Genomic DNA, 22947 nt, shown 5'->3' on the forward strand with positions numbered 1-22947 from the left:
CCGATATCCTTGAACCCTTCTAGCTCGTCTTTGACGCTGACTATCTCTGGTTCTATGAAGACTTGCGGTATACGTTGAAGTGTCTCATCGACGAGGCGCTCCATGTAGTCTGCAGAGACATCAAGGTCGTTCAAGTATATCTGTTACAGCTTCATTAGTAGGAGCTCACAAACAGAAAGGGAGTAAGAGAGCTTACACTAAATGCCTCCCTTTGATCCTTCTCCCTTCTTTCTCTCTCCGTTCTATCACCACCAGCAAGCGAATGCACGTTATCCATCTTTCTCCTAATCGCATCCGTATAATCCCTTTCCAAGACCTCTGTCACTTTCCTTCTCATGTTCTTCAAAGTGGAGAGCGATCCACATGAGAGGAGACGGGATAAGACGAGTTTGAGGAGGTAAAATGTATCGTCGAGGATGGAGGAGAGATGGGGTTGGGTGGTGAGGTCGGGAGTATCGATCTTATGGGCCTGCAGTCGCACATCAGTCATCACGCCCACAAAACAGCAGAAGGGACATGTACCTTTTCGATACTCATTCGCAAGAACCAAAATTCTAAGGGTTCATAATAGACCTTGAGCAAGTTCTCGATTGCTCGTTGACTTCCTGACTGTTCAAGTATCCCCATCTGAACCTCATATGGCTTCTTTTCGGGCAATTCCCCCTTCTCTTCCTTCTTTTCGCCATTTTTTTCACTTTCATCTTCATCCTCGTCCTACTTCCAATTAACATTTGTACTTTTTCTTCATTAAATGGATGCACTCACTGCGATACGGCTCCAAATGAACCGCCTAAACAACGCCCACCTTCCTCCTAAAGCCACCAGCTCACCCAACACCTTGTCAACATCCCTTGGGTCAGGTCCCTCCTGCTCATGCTCCTGCTGACCACCCGCCTGTGATGATGCCGATGAAGGTGCCTGTGTCGGCGTAGATTTCCTACCGCCATGGGTATATGACTGGAGGAGATGTGAAGCAGAAGAGAGATTGGGAAGTGCTGATGTTGTGGAGTTTGCTAGTGTGGCGAGTGTTATAGGGTTAGCATTGGATGGGAGGAGGCTAGGAAAGAGAGGCGGAAAAAGGGATGGGTTGGAAAGGAGAAGGAAGGAAGATGATTTGGTATCGCCTATTAATCTGCCTACTCGTCTTTCTTCTTCCCATCCCTCGACTAGGTTTCTCACTACTCTGTCGCTTTCGCCAACAAGACGCCCGACAACCGCGACCATACGTCCTGGGCCGTAGTATTTGTCGACGACCGGTTGGTGCTGATCGATAATATGCGCAATGGATTCGAGAAGGTTTGTAAGGGAGGTCAGATAGTATAAAGGTGATGATGCTGAGAGGCGTTAGTCGTCGAGCAAAGTAACGATGGAGCATATACTAACCCTTTCCAGTTGTAGGATTTCTTGCCTTTACTAGATCGACAACAAAATTACCGTAAACTTCCAGACCTTCTTCCTCTGCTCCAATAGCAGGCCAAAGCCTGAAGAATCGGCTAACGCCAGGCTGATCCTTGCGTGTAACCGCGGCGTCGAATTCACGTCGGAATGTCTGTAAGAGGGTATCACGCAACTCTTGGAGGGTTTGTGATGGCGGAAGGGGATATTGTGATGTGGGCTTTGGATGTCATTAGCTAGATTTAGGAAACAAAATGAGCTACTTACGACGACGTTACCTGCAAAGTTACCATCTATGACCTGCTTGCGAACGGACATGGCTCTCCGGCATGCTCGAGAGGCCGATTCCCAATCTTCTTTAGCAATAGCCAGAGATAACGTCACTAATGAATTCTGTAGGGCTGTCAATGTCGCTCCTCGGCAAACACATTTCACAAACCTTAAGATCTATCACTTCAGAAACGATATCGACAGACTCCTTGACTCTTCCTACTTCCACATCCAACCTTCTGACTTTTCCTCCTACCCTTTCACTTGTTTCCCATACCTTCCTCACTCTCTCTACTAAACCCTCATCCTCCTCTTCATACATATCGTGCCCGTTCGGCTGGAAGCCTAATCCTCGAGGCTGTCCGTGTGTCGATCGGCTACCTCCATCGACTTCCTGCACTAATCGCTCTACATGTTGGCCTAGTATTGTCAGATGCTCCAGGGAGTCATCGATATCTTCTCTATCAGCAACAAGGGCGTTGAGAGAGAGCGATAGTTCTGCTTGTCGTTTGGTTAGGAGTGCAAGCTGAGTGCCTATTTGTTGCGGGGAGGTGAGCTGTCTGGGGTTTAGGGGTACTGGGGATCTGGACGGGGACGGAGGAGTTGGAGAAGAGTCCATCTGGGACGATGAGGAGAGGTATTTTGATTCTGCAGAACTAGATCTGAAAGATATAGCCAAGAAGACACGGACGGCGATGCTCGTTGCGTTCATGGCTGGTGTTTACTTGCTGCGTCACACTTTTCTCAAATGAGAGGTCTTCCCGCCCATTAGTGGAACCAAATTTCATTACAAATCTGTATTGCAACTTCAATACGAAAGCATATATTACGAGTAGTTTCCAACTGCGTATCGGCGGGTTGTTGCCTTGTTATAGGGAACGGAGATTGACAGATTTTCCGCGCCCTTTGCCCGAGAGAACCCGATGCCACCAGCAGGGAAACTGCGATATGATGAGATGTGCGAACGATGGCCAATCGCCGGCCATATTTGTCTTTCGTTTCCCTTCATATCAGTTCTTTATCCTCCCTCCACAAAAACATCACATTCACTGACAAACACCCTTCGCCGCCATGGACTACTCACAGATTGATCCACAGTTGAGGTCACTAGATGCCCAATCCCCCGACAATGACTCGGTGTCGGGAACGAGCAACACTCCTCCGAGAGTTCTTGCGCGGAATTCTGCTTGTCATCAATGCCGGTTAGTCATATCGGGAGCAGTTCGCCATCAGAACAGTCACTTATGATTCGATTTACAGTAAACGAAAACTTGTAATGTCGCTCGTACATCATAATCCATACCTTCTGACTATCTACAGAAATGTGATGCCCAGAAACCTATCTGTGGTAACTGCGCCAAACCTAGAGCTCGCGGAAAATCCGGAGATGAGCAGCCACATGAAGACTGTACCTGGGATGAGCCCAAAGAACCTAGTGCGAGGACAAAACGAAGGAGGGAACTCGCAAAGAGACAGGCTATGGAAAGCGGCCACACAGATGGGAAGGAATCTGGGGAAAAGACGAAAAGGGCAAGGCTGAATGAGCTTGAAGGACGAATTGGTAGGCTGCCCACTGGTCGATGGAAGACGCGCATCTGACATTAACAATTTGCAGCTGCGTTTGAGGGAGCCATGGAATCCCAACACTACCCTACGACAACTAACCCAACCCCTGTTCAGACGTTACAAGAAGCCATGCCCTATGCTCAACAAACAGAGTCTAATCCCTACGCCGCCAACGGTCCGTACGATTACCATCGTCCTCCTTTTTCAGCCGGTCCCTTGAGTGACTTCACTTTTGGACCTCACGGACACGGTCACGACACCCCAAATCATGCTATAGGTCAGAACGAGGATGGGATTGCTAGAGAAGAGAGGACGTGGGCGGATCAGGCAGAGAATCAGGCATTGTGGGAAAATAGAATGGGTCGTGCCGCACTCAGAGAATGGAGCCGCAGCGAAAATGTTGCCGTGGAGTCTGGGCCGTCATTTTCACCGGATGGATATATGGGCATGGTCTTTCCTGAGTATGTGTACCATCATCACATTGAAACTATTTGCTGATGTTCTCTCTGCAGTTGGCCGAAAGACCTGCCTCCACCTGCAGTCATCGAAGTAAGTGATTTGCTGTTACCTCTGGATCATATGCTCATGTATGGTTTATTAGCATGCTATCAGAGTATTTTTCGAAAAGGTTCCCCTCTTACCCAAGATGTTGAACAAGACACTCCTTCTCCAATCTCTTCAGCGTCCGCCATCCAATCCCAATTTCGCAGTAAGTTTTCACCATAACCCACTGTATGACCTAACAACTCATCCGACGTATTATCGTAGTGTGTCTCACTCCTCCACGCCATCCTCGCCGTCACAGCCAACTTCATCTCTGAAACTTCCCTTTCCTCCCCCGCTTACTTCCCGGTCGGTACCCCATCCAACGCCACCATCCATCCCGAACATGATTTTGAGATTCCAGCCAATCCTTTGACGAGGGGTGGAAGCTGCAGCATGCACTTTCAAAGCTCGAACTTTAGAACGGCTATGTCTCCCATGGCCAGATTTCAACTTTGGCACAGACGAAAGGCCTTTGAAACGTTTTACCATTACGTCGATAAGGGAAACAAGTTCCTTCAATCTCTCCAAGGTATGTTTCTATAGTTTTGACTGAATACTGAGCTGTATTGCAGCACAAATCATTGCCACCACAGTTGATCAGTACAATGCATGGTGGACTGATATCTGGCTTGAATCTGGCTCATGTATGAGGATCGCGACTCCCATGCGAATCAACGAGTCTCCTCGTACGTCCATTTTCCCCTTCCCCTTCCCGTAACTTCAGTTTCTCCTTCATCTGACTGTATGTGTAGATTGTGATGAAACATCTCTTCGCCGATATGCAAGTCTTCTACTTCCTCCAGCTCAAACAGCGTATGAGCAGGCTGAACGCGATCGCACCTGGTGGTACGTCGAAATGTTGCCCGCAGTCTCTATTTTTGCTGATGAGCAATCGACAGGATGACATTTATCTTGGAGAGATCTGTGACTGCTGCTACTACTTGGCCTAGTGTAAGTCCGGCCTTTCCCCTCTTATCAAGATTGTGACCTGACGATATGTAGTCCATGGTGAATGAAGATATTACCGTGGAGTTGCCGTGTTTGCAGAGCAGTTTTGACTCCGCTTCTGGTGTTTTGGGTGGAAGCCAGAGCTTCCAGTGAGTGCACCAGAAACTGCTGTCTGTTTGTTTTTAAGCACAACAAGAGTTGACTGATTATGATGCTTTTAGGTCGCCTGACCTCCTGACAAACCGTAAGTAATCCTTGTTGCACGTCTTTTAGCTGTAGACTCATTGTCATTGCAGACCCACCCGAACATCGAGATGTAAGAAAATTTTTATGTGTATGTTATGTATGACAGGTACTAATTCCCACTTCAAAGGGTTTGAGCTTCTTGATCAAGTCCCTCAAACTGCTTGGGGATGTAAACTGCTTCTTCAGGCGCTACTCTCGCGGCCGGCATAGCATTGCGTAAGCGTCCTTATACTTGCATCCATTTTTCTTAGAAAACTGATGTCTTTTGAAGCGGCTATGTATCTAACCCTACTTTTCGCCTCTTACTTTCCCAAATCAACGCTTTCCGCATGTCATTCCCTCCCGAGTTTCGCCGGCCTACACAATCCTTACCCGGGCTTGGAGGGGCGAAAGTCCTGGATAGGGATCTGATCAACGCGCTTTGGATCACACATAGGTCAGTATTCATCTTCAGCTCGAAATATAAAAGAAATTTTGCTGCAGTGAGGAAAAATGTTGATGAGATATGAACCTTAGCGCGATTATGGGATTAGGAGAACCGTTGATTACTAGGGATTCGTGGATGGATGAAGGTGCGCGTGTTACTCTCTCTGCCATCCGAGCGACACTTTCGCTACTCTATGACGGTGGGTTGTACTTTGATTAATGCTGCCATTGGTTGATTAATGTTGTCATGTAGTGACTTCGACGAGCTACGATCTTTCCCTGTTCTCGCCACATTGCACTTTTGTGTGGTCGCTCTCATGTCGGGGTCTCGTCAGGTTTATGGGGACTGCCCTGCAATCAGGCGATATGGTGTCTGCTTCTGTCTTTAGGTCTGAGATCGAAGTCTTCAGGTGAGCCCAGTGGGGGATACTTAGATACTTAATTTAATGTCGGTTTATCACTGACTAATGGTCTTCAGGATGGCATTGAAGAGGTACGGCGAACGCTTCCCAATTGGTATACGTCATCTCAAAGTAGTGGACGATCTACTCAAGGAGATGGAAGTGAGCCAGGTAACAGGATTGCCTCTAAGCATAGAATACGAGTAAGCCCACATCTAAGCCCACATCTTTCTCGTGGTATAGAAAAGAAAGGCTGAATTTAGCTGACGTTTATTTCAGCTGTCGTAAGACAAACTTAGGGGATCGTCCAATAGGAGTGTCAGTCACTGAAGAGACAGTGTCTTCTCAAGTTGTCACCCCAGAAACTTCGTCATCTGTCGGCGATCTTAGCTTCAGTGCGACAAGCGCATCTACATATCCTGATTCAACAAGCGCGAATGGCTCTTACACGGCTAGTAGACAAATTAACACCTCACAGGCGCCCAAGAACGTCAAGGCATCTTCGGTGGAAGGTCTTGGCATGAATGTGGCGGGCATGCCAGCGATTGCTGCTACTTCTCCTTTACTTATGAACCCTTCACCCGGTGAAGGGTTTGATATTTCAAGTTTCAGTTTTGACGTCAATAATGTGGTTGGAATGTTCGAGGGAGTCGAGGGGACTTTTATCGGAGCTGAATATGGATTGTGGACGTCATAGAGATGTTCGTGCTGGCAGGAATGAATTACCGAGGCATACATCTTATGTATAATAATGTTGTTGAACAGAATCTCGATTATTCATTTCCCGCCTCATCAACTGTTGGCCGCCGTACATCCCATATTCAATACAGGTTAACATTTATAGATTACGGATGGGGTTTACGGACTGCTCGCTGACATGACGACTAGCTCAAAGATATACATAGGTACGAGAATGCTGCGAGACCGCAGAACTGGGAGAATGTCACGGGCGTCACGTCAGTCAGCGTAGCTGCCCGGCGCTCAACTCGGATGATGTAGAACTCGACGAATGAAAGTGAAGGATTCACGCCTAGCAGAGCCGGACGGAAGAATTGCCAGGCTGACGGAACAGAAGCTGGACTTAGAGGAAGGAATAGCCAGGGCCTGAAGGAGCAGGAGCTGGACTAATACTCATCACTCTCGGGAGAAAGTTATCGCTAACTCGTGGCGGGGGCGGAGCTGTCGGACCGGGGGGGGAAATGAATACTGACCAAGTGTTGGGGAAGAAGAGGAGAGTGCTGACCAGGCGAAACGAAAGAAAAGGCAAGCCGAAAGATGCCTCGGTTGATTTTGCAAGAATCGGGCGATAAATCGCGGTCGTCTGAGGTGGAGGTTTGTTTGGTTACTTCGGGGACGAGGTGGAATAATATCCCGTTGCCCGGTTAAAGACGCCGCAGAGTGCGATTCTTGCATAACATCGTGACAGAGAACAACCACTGTTGGCCATGGAAGATACGAGCCCGGTGAGTTGATGGTCCTTCCGTCAGCCTTTCGGTCAGGGCTCCGCCGCTGAGATCAGCTCGGAGATCGATAACGAGCGAGTCTCGTTACTGCTGACATCGTAAGTTTGTTGAAGATGGTTGTCGGTCGCAGAACCATCGGCATGTGTCTGGTCCCTTAAAGTCAGGAAAGGCAGATTCCCCTATACTGCCCAGTGAAGCCCGCATAATATCGTTGTGCGTTCGTTGCCAGGTTATAACGGACTGTCGGATGTCCATAGTCAACTTAGATACTCCACCCACTTAACATGGAAAGTTCCAGGTCACTTCGTAGTTTACATGTTCGCAAATTTCTGCATACCACCATATAGCCCCTGCTGAAGTGCCCACAAATTCCAACACGGACGGAGTGGCGAAGGGAGTTCGGTCACGTGACTGTACAGTATCATCGGAAAGGGAAAGGATAACAAGGAACTCGTTGCTGTTTTTTTGTTCTTTCTGCAGTGCTTTCGTCCTTGACCTCTATTATATTATTGTTTCTCCCCGGGACAAGTGTCTTTCACATCCTAAGCCATGTTTCCCTTCGGAACGAAGGGCACAGTCGCCCCTAAGGCAAGGGAGGACCGTGACGCTATACAGTACGCAAGCTATTCCGCGCGCAAAGTCGCAAACCACGGTCCGCCTCCTTTACGAACTTACGCTGGGGAAAAGGCGGCCTATGACTTTACAGCTGGCGCAGAGGATAAGAATATCGCTGCCTCCGAAGATACAAAGGGTCGTGGAAGGTTCTTCACGACGTCAACAGGTTTATGGCAGCGGCCATCCGTGGCGAGTCCTGCTTCAACGTCATCCACCGGCGGTGGCAGTCAGTGGCCCGAAGCAAGTGCGGTGCAGTACCCTCAGCCTTCACCTGGATACGAATCTCAAGCAACTTTATTCAAGAAGCGCATTCCTACCGGTCCTGCAGCTATGGTATCACACGATACAAGGCCTATTCAATCTCTGCCTTCTGCGCAAGCGGACAGATCGAGAGATCCACGATTGACCGCTACAGATATCGCGCCTGATACTGCTTTGAAACCTGTTGAAACGCCCGAAAAACCATTAGATCCAAGACTTTACAGACCGAGCCCCTATCCACCCTCGCAACCTACCCAGTCGCCTCGCGATCTCCATCTTCCCGCACTTGAACAAAGTATCCCGTCAGCAGTACGAGAGTCAAACATATCTGCGCCTACCCTGCCCCTTCCGATGGAAAGCACTCAGAGAGCGCCGCTATGGTTTGGAATTCCTTCGAAGCCTTCGACAACCTCGTCCGCAAAAAGCGACAATAGTGCCCTCGAAAGGACGTCTGTCAAACCTATTGCGGCAGAGAAAAGTCACGTTACAAATCCGGCCGGCGACATCAATGGGCAGCAGTTGAATCTGGAGGCGATCGCGGCCAAGGAAGGAGGGGAACAGACCGCAATGGGCGCTTCAAAAGACACCGAGCCTGCAGCCGAGATGGTAGATGTCAAACCAACACCCGAGGAACTTGAGAAAGCAAGCAGTGCCACGATGCCCCAAGTAAGGGATGAGGATCGTTTGGAAGGATGCGTTTCATTCAGGTAAGCCGTATATTTCTTACCCCCTTAACTTTCACCTGACATATCTTTAGTCGTTCGGAGTTACCAGCCGAATACTGGTCTAAAGATGCGGTGGAACGGAGAGATTGGCGTACCAAGTTGAGAGCTGAGCAAGAGAAGGAGCTGGAGAAGATGGGGAGGAAGCTCATGAAAGGCCACTGGAGAGATGATGGTGTTGCTTTTGATTGGGTGTTGTCGCGAAATAATACTGGAACAAACGGCACAGTAAAGGATAATGAGGCGAGAGAGGTTGTTGAGGTCGCGGGGGCCACAAGCCCAAGAGCGGGCGAGCGATATAGCCAGTTCGAGGAAGAGGATTTCATCCCATTAGAGACTCAAACGACAGCTCGAAAGTTTATTGAGCCTGGCGAAATCTCGGAGCGTGCACAGAATAGTGCCACCGCCACTGACCCAACCGTCTCTGATGTGGCTGATGCCCTTCCGTCTTCCTCTCCTCAGATGCAGCAACCTAATCCAGGATCTCAATCCGGAGAAAAAGTTGGGTCGGCATCTGCGATCGCTCTTATTTCGGCTCCCGCGAAACATTCCAAGGCTGAAGCGAAATGGGGTCCTCCGATCATCGGTAAACCTCCTGCTACGGGCCCTATCAATCGAATCTATAAATATGACATCCCTGTTCCAAAAATCATGAAAGCGGGAGGTCGTTTCACGCCAGAATTTCAAGTTTGGAAGCTCCGCCATAGGGATGAAGCTAGCTGTTTGGATGCCAGGGGTTGCCCTACGCGCGAGGCCTTCCTCAACCACAACACTGCTGCCGACTGCGACATTTTGTCAATGAAGGTTGTCCCCATAGACATGAGTGACCCTGACAGCTGGCCGATGACCATGTTCCCAGAGCAAGTTTCGGTACCTATTCCAGCATCCGTCAAGCTAGGCAAAGAATTCGAAGTTTGGTCGGCGATGATTTGTGAGAGGGTCTCGGAGCCTGATTGGAAGGGAAGGCCTACAAGGTGGGTGAGATCCTTACATACGCCATCGTCGACTGCCCAGTTCAAAGTCAAATGGAGGGCGAAGACGAGGGAAGAGATTGAAAGCTACAATGGCCCAGCAATCTTTCCCAGCCAGGCGTCCCTCTTGAAGCTCGGCCAAAAAACGGTGGATATAGTGAACAACTCCTCGAGCTCGAGCATTGCGACTCCCAAAGCGGGAACGTCAGCAAAACTCAATCAAAGCCTTTTGGAGCAACAGAAGAAGCGAATGTCGAGTATGCTGGAAGCAGAGGCGGCTGAGGCCGCAAAGAGTAAGAGAAGGACGTCGGAGTCGTACTTTGAGAGGGAGTGGGATCGTGGGAAGAGGCCTGGATCGCCAGCATTCAAGGAGGGAAGGTTAAGTAAGATGCAAAAGAAGGATAAAGGGATGGACAAGAGCCGAGAACGGGACAAGGAGAAGGAGCGGGAAAGGGAGCGAGAGAGAACGAGGGACCTAGACCGAGAGAGGGAAGTGGAGCGAGTGAGGGAAAGGGAACGAGAGAGGGAAATGGATAGGGAGGCAGAAGGAGAAAAGCGGGACACGGCTTTGCAGTTGAACAGTGAAAGACGTCAATCCCCTCCGCATTATTCAAGTCAGTCAATTCCTCTCTGTATAAGAAGTCGACTGATCATTTTTAGAGTCTTCTAGGACTGTTGTATCAAACAGAATCCTGGACTTAGCTGGTGCACCACCTCCTGAATCAGCGATGTCGCCTTCTGCTAATGTTCCAGCTTTGCCTCAAGTTGTGCAAAGGGCAGACTCTGAGTCGTCCTTTGCCAGATTTGAGGTAGAAGATGTAATGACAGAATTGCATGCTTCTGAGCCGACTCATCTAATTCCCGAGGCCTCTACTGCCGCTCCATCTGTAGATCAGCCTGACCGAAGCGTTGTCGCTCCGGGCTTGTTGCCAGCACCTTCCGCGGTCTCTCACGTAACAGACTCTCACACATCATCCCCTGTTCCATCTGCTCCTCCTTTTGCTACGCAATCCGTACCTGCCATATCCTCGCGTCTTCAAGAGCTCCGCAAAAATGTCCGTCAGAAGATGACGGAAATATCAAAATGGACGCACTTGTTGGAAGATTTCCCGGATATGGCGGAGACGGTGAACGTGCAGATACAGAGAACGCAAGATGAGATCTTCAGGTTGCATGATGTTATTAGAGAGGAGAAGGCGAAATTGCAGGATTGAACGGGGGTTTCAAGGATGTGAGCGTTTAGTGACGACGAGGAAAAGTGGACAACACGTCCTTACACATTACGACCTTTGTTTCAGACAATTTTCATTCATTCATTCATGCTCATCATGAACGTCTCTTTCAGGATCGCGAATTATTGTATCATTAGCGCAATGATCTCATGCATGGTTTGGTTGGTTGTCACCGTTCGTTCTGATGGAACCAATGAAATTTGCATAGATGTATGTGATCTGATTTGCACCTTAGAATTTTTGAAGTGTGTTTAGACGCAGCATTATCAACAGCGTTTCCCATTCACACATCCCCTGGATGTTTATTTGAGCTCCTTCTCAAACTAGCTTTTAATCTGTCCGTCATTCGCTTAGTTCTGCCCTCTTCCTCTCTCTCTCCTTCAGTTCCCCTTTCCTTCTTTCGATTTTCGCCTTCTTCCCGAGCCTTGGCCGCCAATACCAAATTCTGCTCTAAAATCGAAACCGCATCATTCTCAAATCCACTATCTCTCCTTTCCCTCGCCCAGCCTGTCTCCCCTTCACCATTTTCACTACCTCCTTCATCTCTCGACCCCATACGTTGATGCGATGATCGGAAACTGAACCGGCTCATAGGCGAATTAGGCTCATCCTCAGGACCGAACGTCGTCCTAGCGCGGATTGACATTGCCTCAGTCTCTGGACTCAAATCTCCTGCTGTCACCTGGCTGATCGCTGTCGTTGGCTTCCCTCGAGAGGCAGACGGAAGAGAGGGGAAAGAAGCTTTGACGGTGTGGTTTGATGCAACAGATGGTTTCTTTTTCAAGATGTTTGGACTCGGTCTTTCGGGACTTGGTTTAGCCGGACTGAGTTTCTCGGGGGAAACAGATTGGGAACGTGAGAGGGAGGAATGCGAGCTACGGGAAAGAGCGAGTGAAGAATGAGAGGGCGATTGCGGGAGGGGTGAAAGGACGGGGAAGGGCTGCGTGGGTACCTGTGGTGTAGGAAGCTGGTCCGGGGACTGCTCAATAGTCGCCAATTCTGGCTTCGGAGAGAGTGGGCCCCTTTTCGGTGTACGACCCATATTCCTCACTTTGCTCATCAATGACGATACAGCCGAGGCCGGTCGTTCTCGCGGTGAACGTGCGGAAAGAGGCGAGTAGGAATCGCCCATGGAAGTGGATGCACGGAGGACATCAAAGCTTCGTCGTGGAGTACTGGCACCAACCTGGTTGTACAGCGGGGATGGCTCATACGTCCCTGCTTCGCTATACACCGAGGCGGCTGACGGCGTCCACCTTCTAGGTCTCTCATCACCTGCTGAGCCGTAGCGAGGGGATTCATGGGCTAGGGAATTTGCGAGCGACGCTGAGCGACGGGGACGAACAGAGCCGGAGGGTGTAGATGGTGACACCCCATGTCCGTTAGAGTGTCGCAAGAGTTTCGGCAGATCAAGCATGACTCGTGTCATGTCCCTCACGTTTTGGTCACTCGCCCGTCCAGCATCGCGGAGAAGCATTGTCAGCGCCTTGTACCCCTCCCGCACTTTTGCCGAGTCCTCATCCACCACCGCGTCCAAGCTGATCTGTTTCACAAGGTTGAAGGCCGCTTGCAAAACAGTGTTCGCACTTTCCGACGCCTTGGTCGCCGAACCCAGAGGACCGAGGATCTCAGTGCCCAAACCATCCTGAGTTAATTTGCTTTCCAACGATCGATACGCCTCGGACAATAATTTACCATGCTCGCTTGAGCTCGTCATGCGATGATCCAAACCCAAAGCCGCGCTCGACCTCCCACCAAGACTCGTATAACTCCTCTGACGTCTCGGTTCTGTCGCCGGCATCGGCAATCCCCTGGGACCTATCATACTCAACCTCGATCCTCCTCCTCGGCCATACAAAGGGCTTGCAGGTGCATCGTGCTCCATGCTTCTTCGATGCCTGATTACATCAGCAGATACAGGCATTTTCCGGGGATAGGGGTTGTGGTAGATGTCGCGCATAGAAGACATGGATGTTGATGAACGGGGCATGTGCTCCCAACGTCGTTTGGATTCGACGCGTTGCTCCTCAAGTCGGCGAATGACGTCGAGAGGGTCCTTTTCTTTTTCCTTGCTCGTGTCGCGCTCGCTCTTGGTACCAATGACAGAGACAGAATCGCCAGGTGCAATCGAATTGAAACGACGGCCAAAGTCTAGGTTGGCATTCGCTAAATCTCTTTCACTGATGAGCATGCTCACTCCTCTACGAACTTTTGTTTCTCTCGTTTGACCAAGAGCATTGTTGGTGACGGTGCTCGTTCGTGTATGGTATCGCGACTTATCGTCTACATTGTCCAACACACTCTCGGGCATAAACCGATCCAACTCTCTCGGCAATCCTCTCTGATCCAATCCTACATCAATCGAACGCGGTAAACCCGATATCGACTGCGACCATCCTCTTCGTGCATAGCTCAACGGATCATCGCCTCTGAAACCAGACATGGTCGAAGAATGCTCGAGACCCTCTGCGCGGTGTGAAGCCCGAGAAGGGGATCTAACGGGATCGCATTCACGGGCCAGACGGGATGTGGTTGAGAAGCGAGACGAGAGGGGTGATGGGGAATGGTAATGCGCAGGTGAATCGATCATTTGACGGAGACGGGACCGCGTTGAGGGTGCAGGATCGTTGGAGGGTTGCGATGAAGCGGTTTTCTGCGCATTCGGAGTAAACTTTATAGTGACGCCAATTAGCAATGGAGGTTTCATAAATGCGAGGGGTACTCACAAAGCTACCATTCCTGAAATCCGTTGGCAAAGCCTTTCTCGGTCTGCTGCCGCCACTACCACCGCTCCTTTCCCCATTTTTCATTCTTTCTTCTTCCTCATATTCATGCTCATAGCTTCCGTTTTTGAGAAGACTATTGCCATTAACCATTTCCATAGCTGTCTCCAGGTCCATAGATCGCGTCATCAACCTGCCGGCTTGTGTGTTTGCAACAAGTGGCGATGCCCGAGTACCTGGCAGTCGATCACCATAAGAGTCTGGCGTATACTGTCTTACATTTTCCCGCAAAGGGGTAGTGGTAGTGTTTGAAGCGATATCGATTGACTGACGTTTAGGAGGACTAACCCGTATATGGGCAATCTTCTCTTCTACCTCATCAATCTTTTCATCCAGTACCTCACCCTGGGACTTTCGGCGACCGCGTTGTTTTTGTTCTGGATCGTCGTCCACCTGAACCGATGTTTTTATAGATTCTGTAATTTGCCGACGGGAAGATGAAGAACGAGGTCGATGGGGTAATTCTCTAACCTTGTTATTATAGGCTACAGGCGGAAACTTAGGCTTGGCAGTCCCATTCGCTTCTGGGGAGTACGCTTGAGAATAAGAAGATGGTGAGAGGTCTAATGGTGGTGGTCCCCCGCGTCTCCTAGGGGACGACGGACTACCGCTACTCTCAAAACTCTGATTCGCACTATGTGACTGACCCTTTGTAAGCTCCGAAACCGGACTTTTCCTTGACCTGCCAAAGATCTCAGCTCTTCTTTGTTCAGATAATGGTCCGGATTGACGAGCAACAGATGTTGAAGAACTAGATCGGGACATTGACATTGAGGCCGAACTGTTATGCTGAGAGGAGTTTTGATGGGGGCGGGCCTGCTGGGCGGCAAATTCGGGGGGGTGGATGGTAGATGAACCAGAGTATGACGAAGTACGACGGGAAAGACGGCGAGAGGAAGAAGATGAAGGAACGGGTCTTGATGGAGGCGATTGATACTGGGGTTGCTGTGGCAAGGATGTTTGCTGTGATCGTCAAGGGACAGGGTGATGTCAACAAAGGTCGTGTCGCGTGCGATCTGACCACAAAAACGTCCGACTTACCTGTTCATATCTCGCTGATGCATCATTCCCGTTCCCCGATGGGGAGTGATTTGTTTCAACCGGAGGGGCGATGTCACTTTCGGTGCCGGGAGGACTGGGCAAGCCAGAGACTTTGTCCACATATCCACCTCTCTCCTCGTCTTCCCTCCCACTGCCAATTTCTTCCATTATTCTCTGTTCTTGTGCCGCCCTCTCTCGCATCAACCGGTCGTTCTCCAGCGCCTCCGGTCCCAGACTGCTCTCCCTCTGTCGCCTACCTGTACCAGGCCATTCTCGTCCAAACTCCAACTTTGGCGAGCCGATACCCACGTGAAGGCTCGCAAACCCAGTAGGGAGCATGGATAACGAAGACGGAGAAGCGTTTAACTGCTGATGATAATTTTGGCTGACGTTAGCGGCAGGGGGGCTTTGGCTGGCACGCTGGTCTGGGAGAAATCTCGAAGAGGATGGCTGGTTGCGTGTTGGCGGTGTGTAGACAGGGCTCTGGGTCCGAGTCTGAAAACTGTTCGACCGCAGTGACTTTGTAGGACTGTGTGTTTGCTGGGAGTTGTTCGAGCCAATTGACAGCGACGATTGCCCAGAATGAACGGAATCGAGAGAGAGGGAGGATGTACTGGTTTTGCTCGGAGATGAAGGTGGCATGCCCTTTGAAACCTGATCTCAAGGTCCCTTTGGGAATTTGTTGACACTTTAAGCGGTGAAAAGGTAGAAGAAAATGGTATGTCGCCTAGGATAATTGCTGACAGTTACGTGTTGCGAGACTATAAAGCCACCGATTAGCACCTGCAAGGTTAAGGAAAAGAAGCGATTCCTCCAGTCACCCACCTCGCCTTTAATGAACGCAGGCAACAGGCTTTGTCTTTATTCAGAAGCCTTTTTACAGTTAGAGCGACTAAGCATGCCCTTTTAATAGCTCTCAATCGGGGACTGGAAGGAAGAATTTGTAAAGAAAAGGTAGATCAACCGTCTGGGGGCTGAGACAACGAAGGCAAGAGGAAAACAAAATGACGGCGCGACCGCCGTCCGAGAGCCCATTAGAAAACGCGTCATTTTACTACAAAATGCTTTGTATTCTATTTTGTAATTGCTTTCTAATCCCTCCTTCAATCCAGAAATGATGACGACACAATAATGACTCGCTGTTTCAGCCGATTCACTACTATGAGACGCGGAGCGGTTTTACTCGTGGCGGAGGCTGGGCTGTGAGACCGGAGGGATGCGACCGCTGCCCAAGCTTTGGAGAAGAAGAGAAGAGGACGTTGGCCAAGTGTTGGGGAAGAAGAGGCAAGCCGGAGGATGTTTTCTTGTTGATTTGCATGAGCCGGCTGAAGGTAAATCGCCGAGGTGGAGGTTGGGCCTGGGACAAGGTGAAATGAGAGTCCGTCGGTCGGCCCAATTTTGCCGGGATTCCGACTCCCGCATACAACGTGAGGTCCGTGCTGGTGGCGTTTGCTCTTATTGTTTGTGTGTTTCAAAGTCGCGTTTTCTGCCTATTGTGTCTCGGGCCCTAAACAGTATAAAAGGCGCAAATGTCTATCTCTCCCTCATTATATGTATTACATTCCAAGCTGCATTCCATATGCTCACGCAAGCACCAGCTTTCGCAATGGCCCAGCAACGGGTTATCAACCCCCGTCCGTGAGTCACTTCTGTACCTCAGTTACCAAAGAGAGCCAACCAAATGTTGTTCTGGCAGAGCCCAACCTATCCTCTGCTTCCCGCCTCGTGACGTTCCTATTGAGGATATATACTCTTATACCATTCCCATCCCACCCGAGTATTCCTCGGGGCAGGTAACGAAGGAATACCAAGACTGGGAAGACAGTCAATGGATTCACGCTTCCAACCTCTCAAAGCACGGTGATCCCACACGCACTGTCGTCACTTGTCCTAGGAGAAGCACATCTGGGCACGGTGATCACCTCTCTGTAATCGTTGGTCCGCTCGTAAAGCAGGTTCCACAAAGATGGCCTAGAAAGATGTTTCGGCATGAACGATTCACGCCCTACCCTTTCTATGCTGGTAAAGATCCTCATGCTAGAGACGCGGAGATTGTTACTTGGAGAAAAAAGTTGCGTGCAAAGGCAGAAAGGAAGGATGCGAGGGGAAGGCCGCTCACTTGGGTGCAAATTGAGCCGCAAAATGATGGGGTGATGATAAGATGGAGGAATAGGCTTGGTGTGCGTAGCAGGAAGGAAGAAAAATCGCATTGCGACGTCTCAAGAAAGAGTGGTGCGTTATTGTAAATTACAACCCAAACCTGCTCCGTGCTACCCTTTTTATTGCAGATGATACTTCCCCCAATCCCAAGACCAACCTTCCTTCCCCTGCCATTTCTCCTGCTACCGGAGAATCGGTCAAAGCCGGTTCTCATATCTCTCCATCCCTCAGTCCTACTGCCCGAAGGACACTACTTTCCCCTTGCTCATCTCTTTCCACATCCCCTTGCTCATCTTCCGTACATTCCTCGTCATCCACAATCTCATTACAACCTCCCTCCACACCCACCGGCATCTTATCTCCATCTCTTACCCCTTCATCATCCGCAGCACCGTCACCACTGCTTGCTCATCCATTATCTCCGTCCATCTCTGGACCTCCATCTCTCATTATCCCAGCCAGCATCCCATCCTCTATCCCTACTCCGTCCCCGTCCCCGTCTCCACCCCCCTTCCACCACTCTCTCACCTTCATTAAACCCTTCGCCGCCCAATCACCCACAGTCTCTTCCGAAATGCATCAACAACTCACAGAACTACTTGCAAAGAAAGACGAGCAGCTCACGCAGTGGGAGAAACTGAAGGAAGAGTTTCATAATGACCATCATATGCTGAAGGCATTTGATAACCAAATCATTAGACTTTTAAAAGAGATTGAGGAGATAAAGCAGCTTCAGAGACGGACGTAGCGGTCGAGTTAATCAGATAGAATGGATACCATCCCAATAATCATTGGTTATGGGAATTAGTATAGCGGGTAATGTATAACCTGATCTGTAGACAAATGTCGTCACATAAAAGTCTCGAAGATGTACAGCACGTAACATTAACATTTCCCTCTACTTTTATATTGCATTTCATCATAAAACTAAACCATAAAGATGAGCTCGCACGGCGGCAGAATTATGTATTTGTCAGTGCAACGAGTGCGTGTAATGCAGTAGATAAAAACTAAGTACAGGTGTGTCGTAGAAAAGTAGGCAGAATAGGTATCCAATAGGGCGTATACTATGATAGAAACTACAGTAGAGCAACATGTACAGGTTTGTGGATGCGAACGATGATGAGATGGAAGACAGAATGTAAATGTAAAGATGATTTAATTAGATTTGATTAGATCTTAACCATTAACCAATTTGGTTTTTCGACATTGGAACGTAATTTTTCGGAACCCTGCCTTGGTTCGAGCATTACTGCAGTTTTCATCAGTTTATCGGCTTTTGGCCAAAAAAAAAAGCACGACTTACAGCTCTTGCGGTATAAAGCATCGATAGAACCGCTCCCTCTCTCTGTAAGTACAGTATGCAAAAACGTTTGTACAGCTTCAAGCTCGTGGAAATTGAACGGCTATAATTATACCCATGTCAATATGCCGCTCACAGGTTTGAACCTGAGAATGGACATACCTCTTGATACCTTCTAAACTCTATCGCAATCTTTCCCAGTTTGGCGAACTTGTCGTAATTGATGAGCATCAGATCCGGCGCCGAGTTGCTTGGTCGGGTGGTAGGATTACCGTCCGAAGTGAAGGTGATACTAGTATGCCGGAATGTGGTTAGTCAGAAATCTTGGGGAAAAAACCAAGACGGGAAAACATACTCTGTGAGGATGAGACCTAGGAAAGGCAAACAAGGAGTCGGAGCTTGCCTCAAACGAGCGCGGTAGGCTGCATGATTCTATCGCGAATATCAGCAACCATTCAAGACATAAGTCATCTAGATGTACCTTGGTATGCTCGATGATTCCACGTAACCTTTCAATCAAGATCTTATACTTTACCGACAAAGCCTGAAATCTATTAGCAGTCGCTCATTGAACAGAATCGAAGACGAGCGACTTACATCCCAAGTTTTTTTCAACCTCAGAATAGTACTGCTATTCAGCCCTCCAAGCACCGCAAACATCGTAAAAAAATTGTTGATCAACAGGCATTTCTAACAATCTCATCAGTCACACAGTCTCACGCCATGAATGAGAAATCTCACATCAGCCAGCTTGATGAAAAACTTCAACAACCCCGCTCTTCGCTTCGCATCTCCCTCATTCAAAATACTATCCGCCACCCAGCCTGTCACCTGATTTGAATGCGTGCTCAACGCTTTCAGCTCTGGTACCGTCTTTTTCCCTGTCATCAACAATTCTTCAGGCTCGAGTTGGCGGAACATCTTGGAGACGATGATCGTTAACTGACGGGCGAGCTCAAGCGTGTCGAATTCGGTGATATGGATATGGGTAGAAGACGAAGAGGAGGAAGAGGACGCGGCTGTCGATTTTTTTAGGAGCGAATGGAGGTTCTTGGAGATGATGGGGGTAGGTGGGAGACCGCTGACGGCAGGTGGATGGAGAGTAGCTGAGCTAGCCGAAGTTGGACCATTCATAGATTCCCTCTTCCTCTTCTCATCCTCTCCACCGTCCTTCTTCCTCTGCACCAGGTTGATTAAGCGTTCACCCATCACCGGCAGACTACCAGCCATTTCTTCCCTTCCAAACTTTTCCAAGTCATTGAGGATGACATTATCCACCTCGGGCTGCCAGTGAAATTCAAGCCATGTACGGAGGAAGTTGAAGATCCTTATGCGGATCGGTAAGACCTTGGCCTCCCTCCAGACAGCTTCGTCCTTTTCACTCAACAATAGTTCTTCGGGAGGGGAGATGAACCATCGTTCTTGTACAGCCTCCAACAGATCCACGGGAGTGGTGAATAACCTAAAGGTGTAGAAAAAGGTGGCGCTGAAGCTAGAATCGACAGGTCCATCGTGCGGTGTCATCTTCTCTACCAATACCGCCAATGAGGCGCCCACCATATTTCCATCGGGATTATATGTGATATCGGCAGGCGAGTACGTAGGAGATCGAATGAGGTAAGAGATATCGCCCACAGGTACTGGCATCGGGGATGTTTGAGTACGGAGGACAGGTGGGCGGGAAGTTAATGTTTTCAGAGTTGTACTCGAACCAGCAGTAGAAACAGACTCCTCGGCAGGATTCTGAAGTGATAGCTCTGACATTTGATTGGATATACCCTTAGGGATAACGACTCGTAATGATTCATGAGGCGACTTTCGGTTCTTTACAGGCGTACTCTGATCACCATTTTCGGAAGCAGACTTGGCAGAGGAGTCTGTATGGGTGAGAGAGGGTAAAGAAGAGACCGAAGTGAACATCGATAATCGGCTCGAGGCCGCCGTCACATTCCCACTTGCTTCCCATCTATCCTTGGCCTCCCCAGCTTCTCTGGGCTTCGCATCCGTACCGAGCTTGAGATCCTCACCGCTTGTAAACTTGTCCAAATCCGCAGATTTGGAAGGTGAACGGTGACCCATATGCCCGATGCGGGGGGTAGGCGAAGTTGAGAGACTCGTTGAACGAACTCTGGGACCGCGACGGCCTGTTTCGGAGAAGCCACGGAGGAGCTCGCCAGACGGACGACGGGGACGGGGAGTGGGGTACAGTTGGACTTCTTGAGAGGAGGGATCGGGGCTTGGCTATTATGGTAATGTTAGTGACAGGTTCAAACACCATGAGAGAGGAGTAATTTACAGGGAACGTGACGCCCTGAGAAGGTCGCGCTGTCATATCTTCCTCCTTCTCATCGATAACTTCCTCTTCCTCTTCTTCGTCCTCTTGTCTAGATTCATTTTGCAGTGCACCGTAAAATCGCCCCTGAACCATCCCTCCATCTTCCATAAACCTCTTTTGCAGATGATCCAGACTTGTCGCTTTTCGATGCAAACTGGACAATGTATGTGGACCTCTGACGCCAACAGTTCTATCTCTTTCCATGACGGGGTTATCGAAATTTATTCTTGGGGTAAGCTGCTGTCTACCACCAGAGGCGGTTGGGGCACTTTGTTTAGGGGTATCGTTGAAGTGGATAGTCTCATCTTCCGGTACGCATATCCTTACTAGTCGCACACACTCTGTTCCGGCTCTCAGAGTCCCTGTGGCCGCACCCAACAATCCGGCCTTTTCCTTTTCGTACCCTTCCTCCACCACTTCTTCAAACGGCGCATTTGCTACGATCTCTGCACTCTCCACTAACCGTCCTGCAACATCGTAAAGGCGATCTTTGGCGACACGAAGACTTTCAATTTCCTTGGGCCGCTTGGACCGGATACATGTGTTACGACCGACTGTTTCGACTGCGGTGAGGAGAGTGCGGACGGCATCGATGGTCTCACGGGTCATTTCAATCAGCGTAGAATGGGAAGAAGGGTGTGAGTGGATGTGATGAGAATGGATATGGCCGATGAAGGCGGCAATGATGGAGAGAAGGGTATCTTCAGCGTATGAGATGCGCAAATGAATGTCAGCGATAGAGTTGCCACAGGGCGTTGACGGTTGTACGGCAGCGGTAGAAACAGATGTCCGATCTTCCCATGGGGAATGCGTATCTTCAGAAGTAGCCGTGCTACCGTGGCTAAAGACACTATCCATACTGCCCTGGATCCGATGTTCGAATGGTCGGGAAGATATAGGGGAGGAGACATCTGAAAAGGATGCAGAAATGGGGGTGTTAGCCTTGGACGCAGTTCGGGTGTGGGCGTGTTTTGATGATTGCGAAGAGCCAGTCGGGAGGGGAGGTGGACTTTCCGAACGTTGTTTGGCTGCGCGTAAATCGCCGATACTCGCGACACGTTTTTGAAACGTCTCTTGAAGACGAGCATTGCTCCCCGGTGATGCTCTGGATTTGGCGGGAGCATTGACTAGAGCCGACACTGAGGCGATCTCACTTGATGAAGACGATGACACGGACATGGGCACACCTTCGTTCTGTGTGTCTAGGGTTACTTGAACACCGCATTGATGTGCAAGGTTGAGGAACCGTTTGACACTTTGAAAAACACCTCGGGCGGATTTGGCGAGTTCTTCCATGTCTTCCATCTCTCCTCCAGGGCTAGAATCACCCGCCGACTCCGTCATCCCACTTGCAGTGCGTGCACATCCTACTAGCCTAGACAGCTCTACAAGCACTACTTTTCGTTCCTTGGCCAAGACCGGCCATGACATCAGCGTTCGCGATTCTTTGCTCAAGCAGTCTGTTTGGGACAGTGCTGCTCTGATAGCGGAGATAACACAGGCCGTAGATGGTTGGATATGTGACTTGCGGTTGTTGTGTATAGCCGTGTCCAGCAGAGACAGCGATTGGACAATAGGTTGTATGAGGATTTGGAAAGCTGCTGGTAGGGGTGCAATGTCCGTACGAGGGGAAGTGAGAATCTGGGAGATGGAAGAGCTGGAAGCATTAGATTGATGAGAAGCGACGGAACCGTGCCGAGAATGGGTACCCTTGTATGGCGATTTGGGACTCGTTACGGACATGCTCGATTCGGATCGCCTGTGCGTCTGTAAAAATGTTCAGCACGGGCCTTGAAGTGACTCATCCGAGAACGCTCACAGGGTCCCACTCGATTTCCCTTATGTAGTTGCTCGGAAACCATCCTCTTCTTAGTGTTCTCCCGTCATTGTCGGCAGCGACCTTACTCGTAATTTCTCCGTCCCACCAACCGGTCGGATCGCGTACATGGACTCTGATAATTTCTCCGGCCTTGAAGCTAAGGTACAGATTTGAGTTTGAAGAGGAGGTGGAAGCAAGGAGAGAGGGATCAAAGTCATGTATGGCCTGGGCGTGCGAGAACTTTGGAGATGCTGATATGGGAGACGTTGGTGTTGACTGTCGGTCCGTCATCGCGTCCTAAAATGTGTGAGCCGTGAAGTGCGTTGGCAGGGGCATGAGGGTGCTTACGGTGAGGCATCGGGTGGCGAATGGAATTTGAGCGCGGGGGGATGAGTCGACTTTAGTCCGGGTAGGAAGGAGGAAGGAAGAAAGGCAGGAAAGTTG

At 49.7% G+C, this 22947-nt stretch overlaps 6 protein-coding genes across 6 annotated transcripts in view; 3 read left to right on the plus strand and 3 right to left on the minus strand.

Annotated features, from left to right (window-relative positions):
- Positions 1–2370, minus strand: part of CNM01570 (intra-Golgi transport-related protein, putative) — a 3187-nt gene extending 817 nt beyond the window's left edge. The window contains exons 1-7 of the mRNA XM_568334.2: positions 1835–2370; positions 1663–1788; positions 1384–1615; positions 766–1334; positions 523–714; positions 197–469; positions 1–140 (exon numbers count right to left, since the gene is read on the minus strand). The exon at positions 1–140 is cut by the window's left edge and continues 25 nt beyond it. Coding sequence (XP_568334.1) covers positions 1–140; positions 197–469; positions 523–714; positions 766–1334; positions 1384–1615; positions 1663–1788; positions 1835–2284 — 1982 coding nt within the window. The 5' untranslated portion in view covers positions 2285–2370. The remainder of the gene's footprint in view (positions 141–196; positions 470–522; positions 715–765; positions 1335–1383; positions 1616–1662; positions 1789–1834) is intronic.
- Positions 2371–2690: 320 nt separating this feature from the next.
- Positions 2691–6557, plus strand: CNM01580 (expressed protein). The gene is made up of 19 exons (XM_024658308.1): positions 2691–2867; positions 2926–2938; positions 2986–3226; positions 3281–3692; positions 3744–3780; positions 3833–3940; positions 4000–4306; positions 4350–4463; positions 4530–4623; positions 4677–4728; positions 4780–4874; positions 4947–4969; positions 5022–5041; positions 5099–5187; positions 5243–5407; positions 5488–5597; positions 5651–5807; positions 5876–6001; positions 6078–6557. Exons 1-19 carry the CDS (start codon positions 2737–2739, stop codon positions 6493–6495), a joined length of 2712 nt encoding a protein of 903 aa, XP_024513955.1. The 5' UTR covers positions 2691–2736; the 3' UTR covers positions 6496–6557.
- Positions 6558–7745: 1188 nt separating this feature from the next.
- Positions 7746–11252, plus strand: CNM01590 (expressed protein). Its single transcript, XM_568467.2, has 3 exons — positions 7746–8844; positions 8895–10444; positions 10491–11252. The coding sequence occupies exons 1-3, from the start codon at positions 7811–7813 to the stop codon at positions 11042–11044; spliced, it is 3138 nt and encodes a 1045-aa protein (XP_568467.1). The 5' UTR covers positions 7746–7810; the 3' UTR covers positions 11045–11252.
- On the minus strand, positions 11238–15862 carry CNM01600 (hypothetical protein). Its single transcript, XM_024658309.1, has 4 exons — positions 15712–15862; positions 14887–15647; positions 13789–14808; positions 11238–13733 (listed from the first exon to the last, which is right to left on the minus strand). Exons 2-4 carry the CDS (start codon positions 15526–15528, stop codon positions 11346–11348), a joined length of 4050 nt encoding a protein of 1349 aa, XP_024513954.1. The 5' UTR covers positions 15529–15647; positions 15712–15862; the 3' UTR covers positions 11238–11345.
- A 515-nt stretch (positions 15863–16377) lies between these two features.
- On the plus strand, positions 16378–17952 carry CNM01610 (hypothetical protein). Its single transcript, XM_568465.2, has 3 exons — positions 16378–16524; positions 16583–17118; positions 17175–17952. The coding sequence occupies exons 1-3, from the start codon at positions 16466–16468 to the stop codon at positions 17792–17794; spliced, it is 1215 nt and encodes a 404-aa protein (XP_568465.1). The 5' UTR covers positions 16378–16465; the 3' UTR covers positions 17795–17952.
- CNM01620 (conserved hypothetical protein) lies at positions 17927–22947 on the minus strand. The gene is made up of 10 exons (XM_024658310.1): positions 22852–22947; positions 22504–22800; positions 20646–22451; positions 19091–20590; positions 18947–19039; positions 18831–18893; positions 18705–18781; positions 18512–18641; positions 18353–18452; positions 17927–18298 (listed from the first exon to the last, which is right to left on the minus strand). Exons 2-10 carry the CDS (start codon positions 22792–22794, stop codon positions 18219–18221), a joined length of 4140 nt encoding a protein of 1379 aa, XP_024513952.1. The 5' UTR covers positions 22795–22800; positions 22852–22947; the 3' UTR covers positions 17927–18218.

Source organism: Cryptococcus neoformans, assembly GCF_000091045.1.
Source record: "Cryptococcus neoformans var. neoformans JEC21 chromosome 13 sequence".
NCBI classification, from domain to species: domain Eukaryota; kingdom Fungi; phylum Basidiomycota; class Tremellomycetes; order Tremellales; family Cryptococcaceae; genus Cryptococcus; species Cryptococcus deneoformans.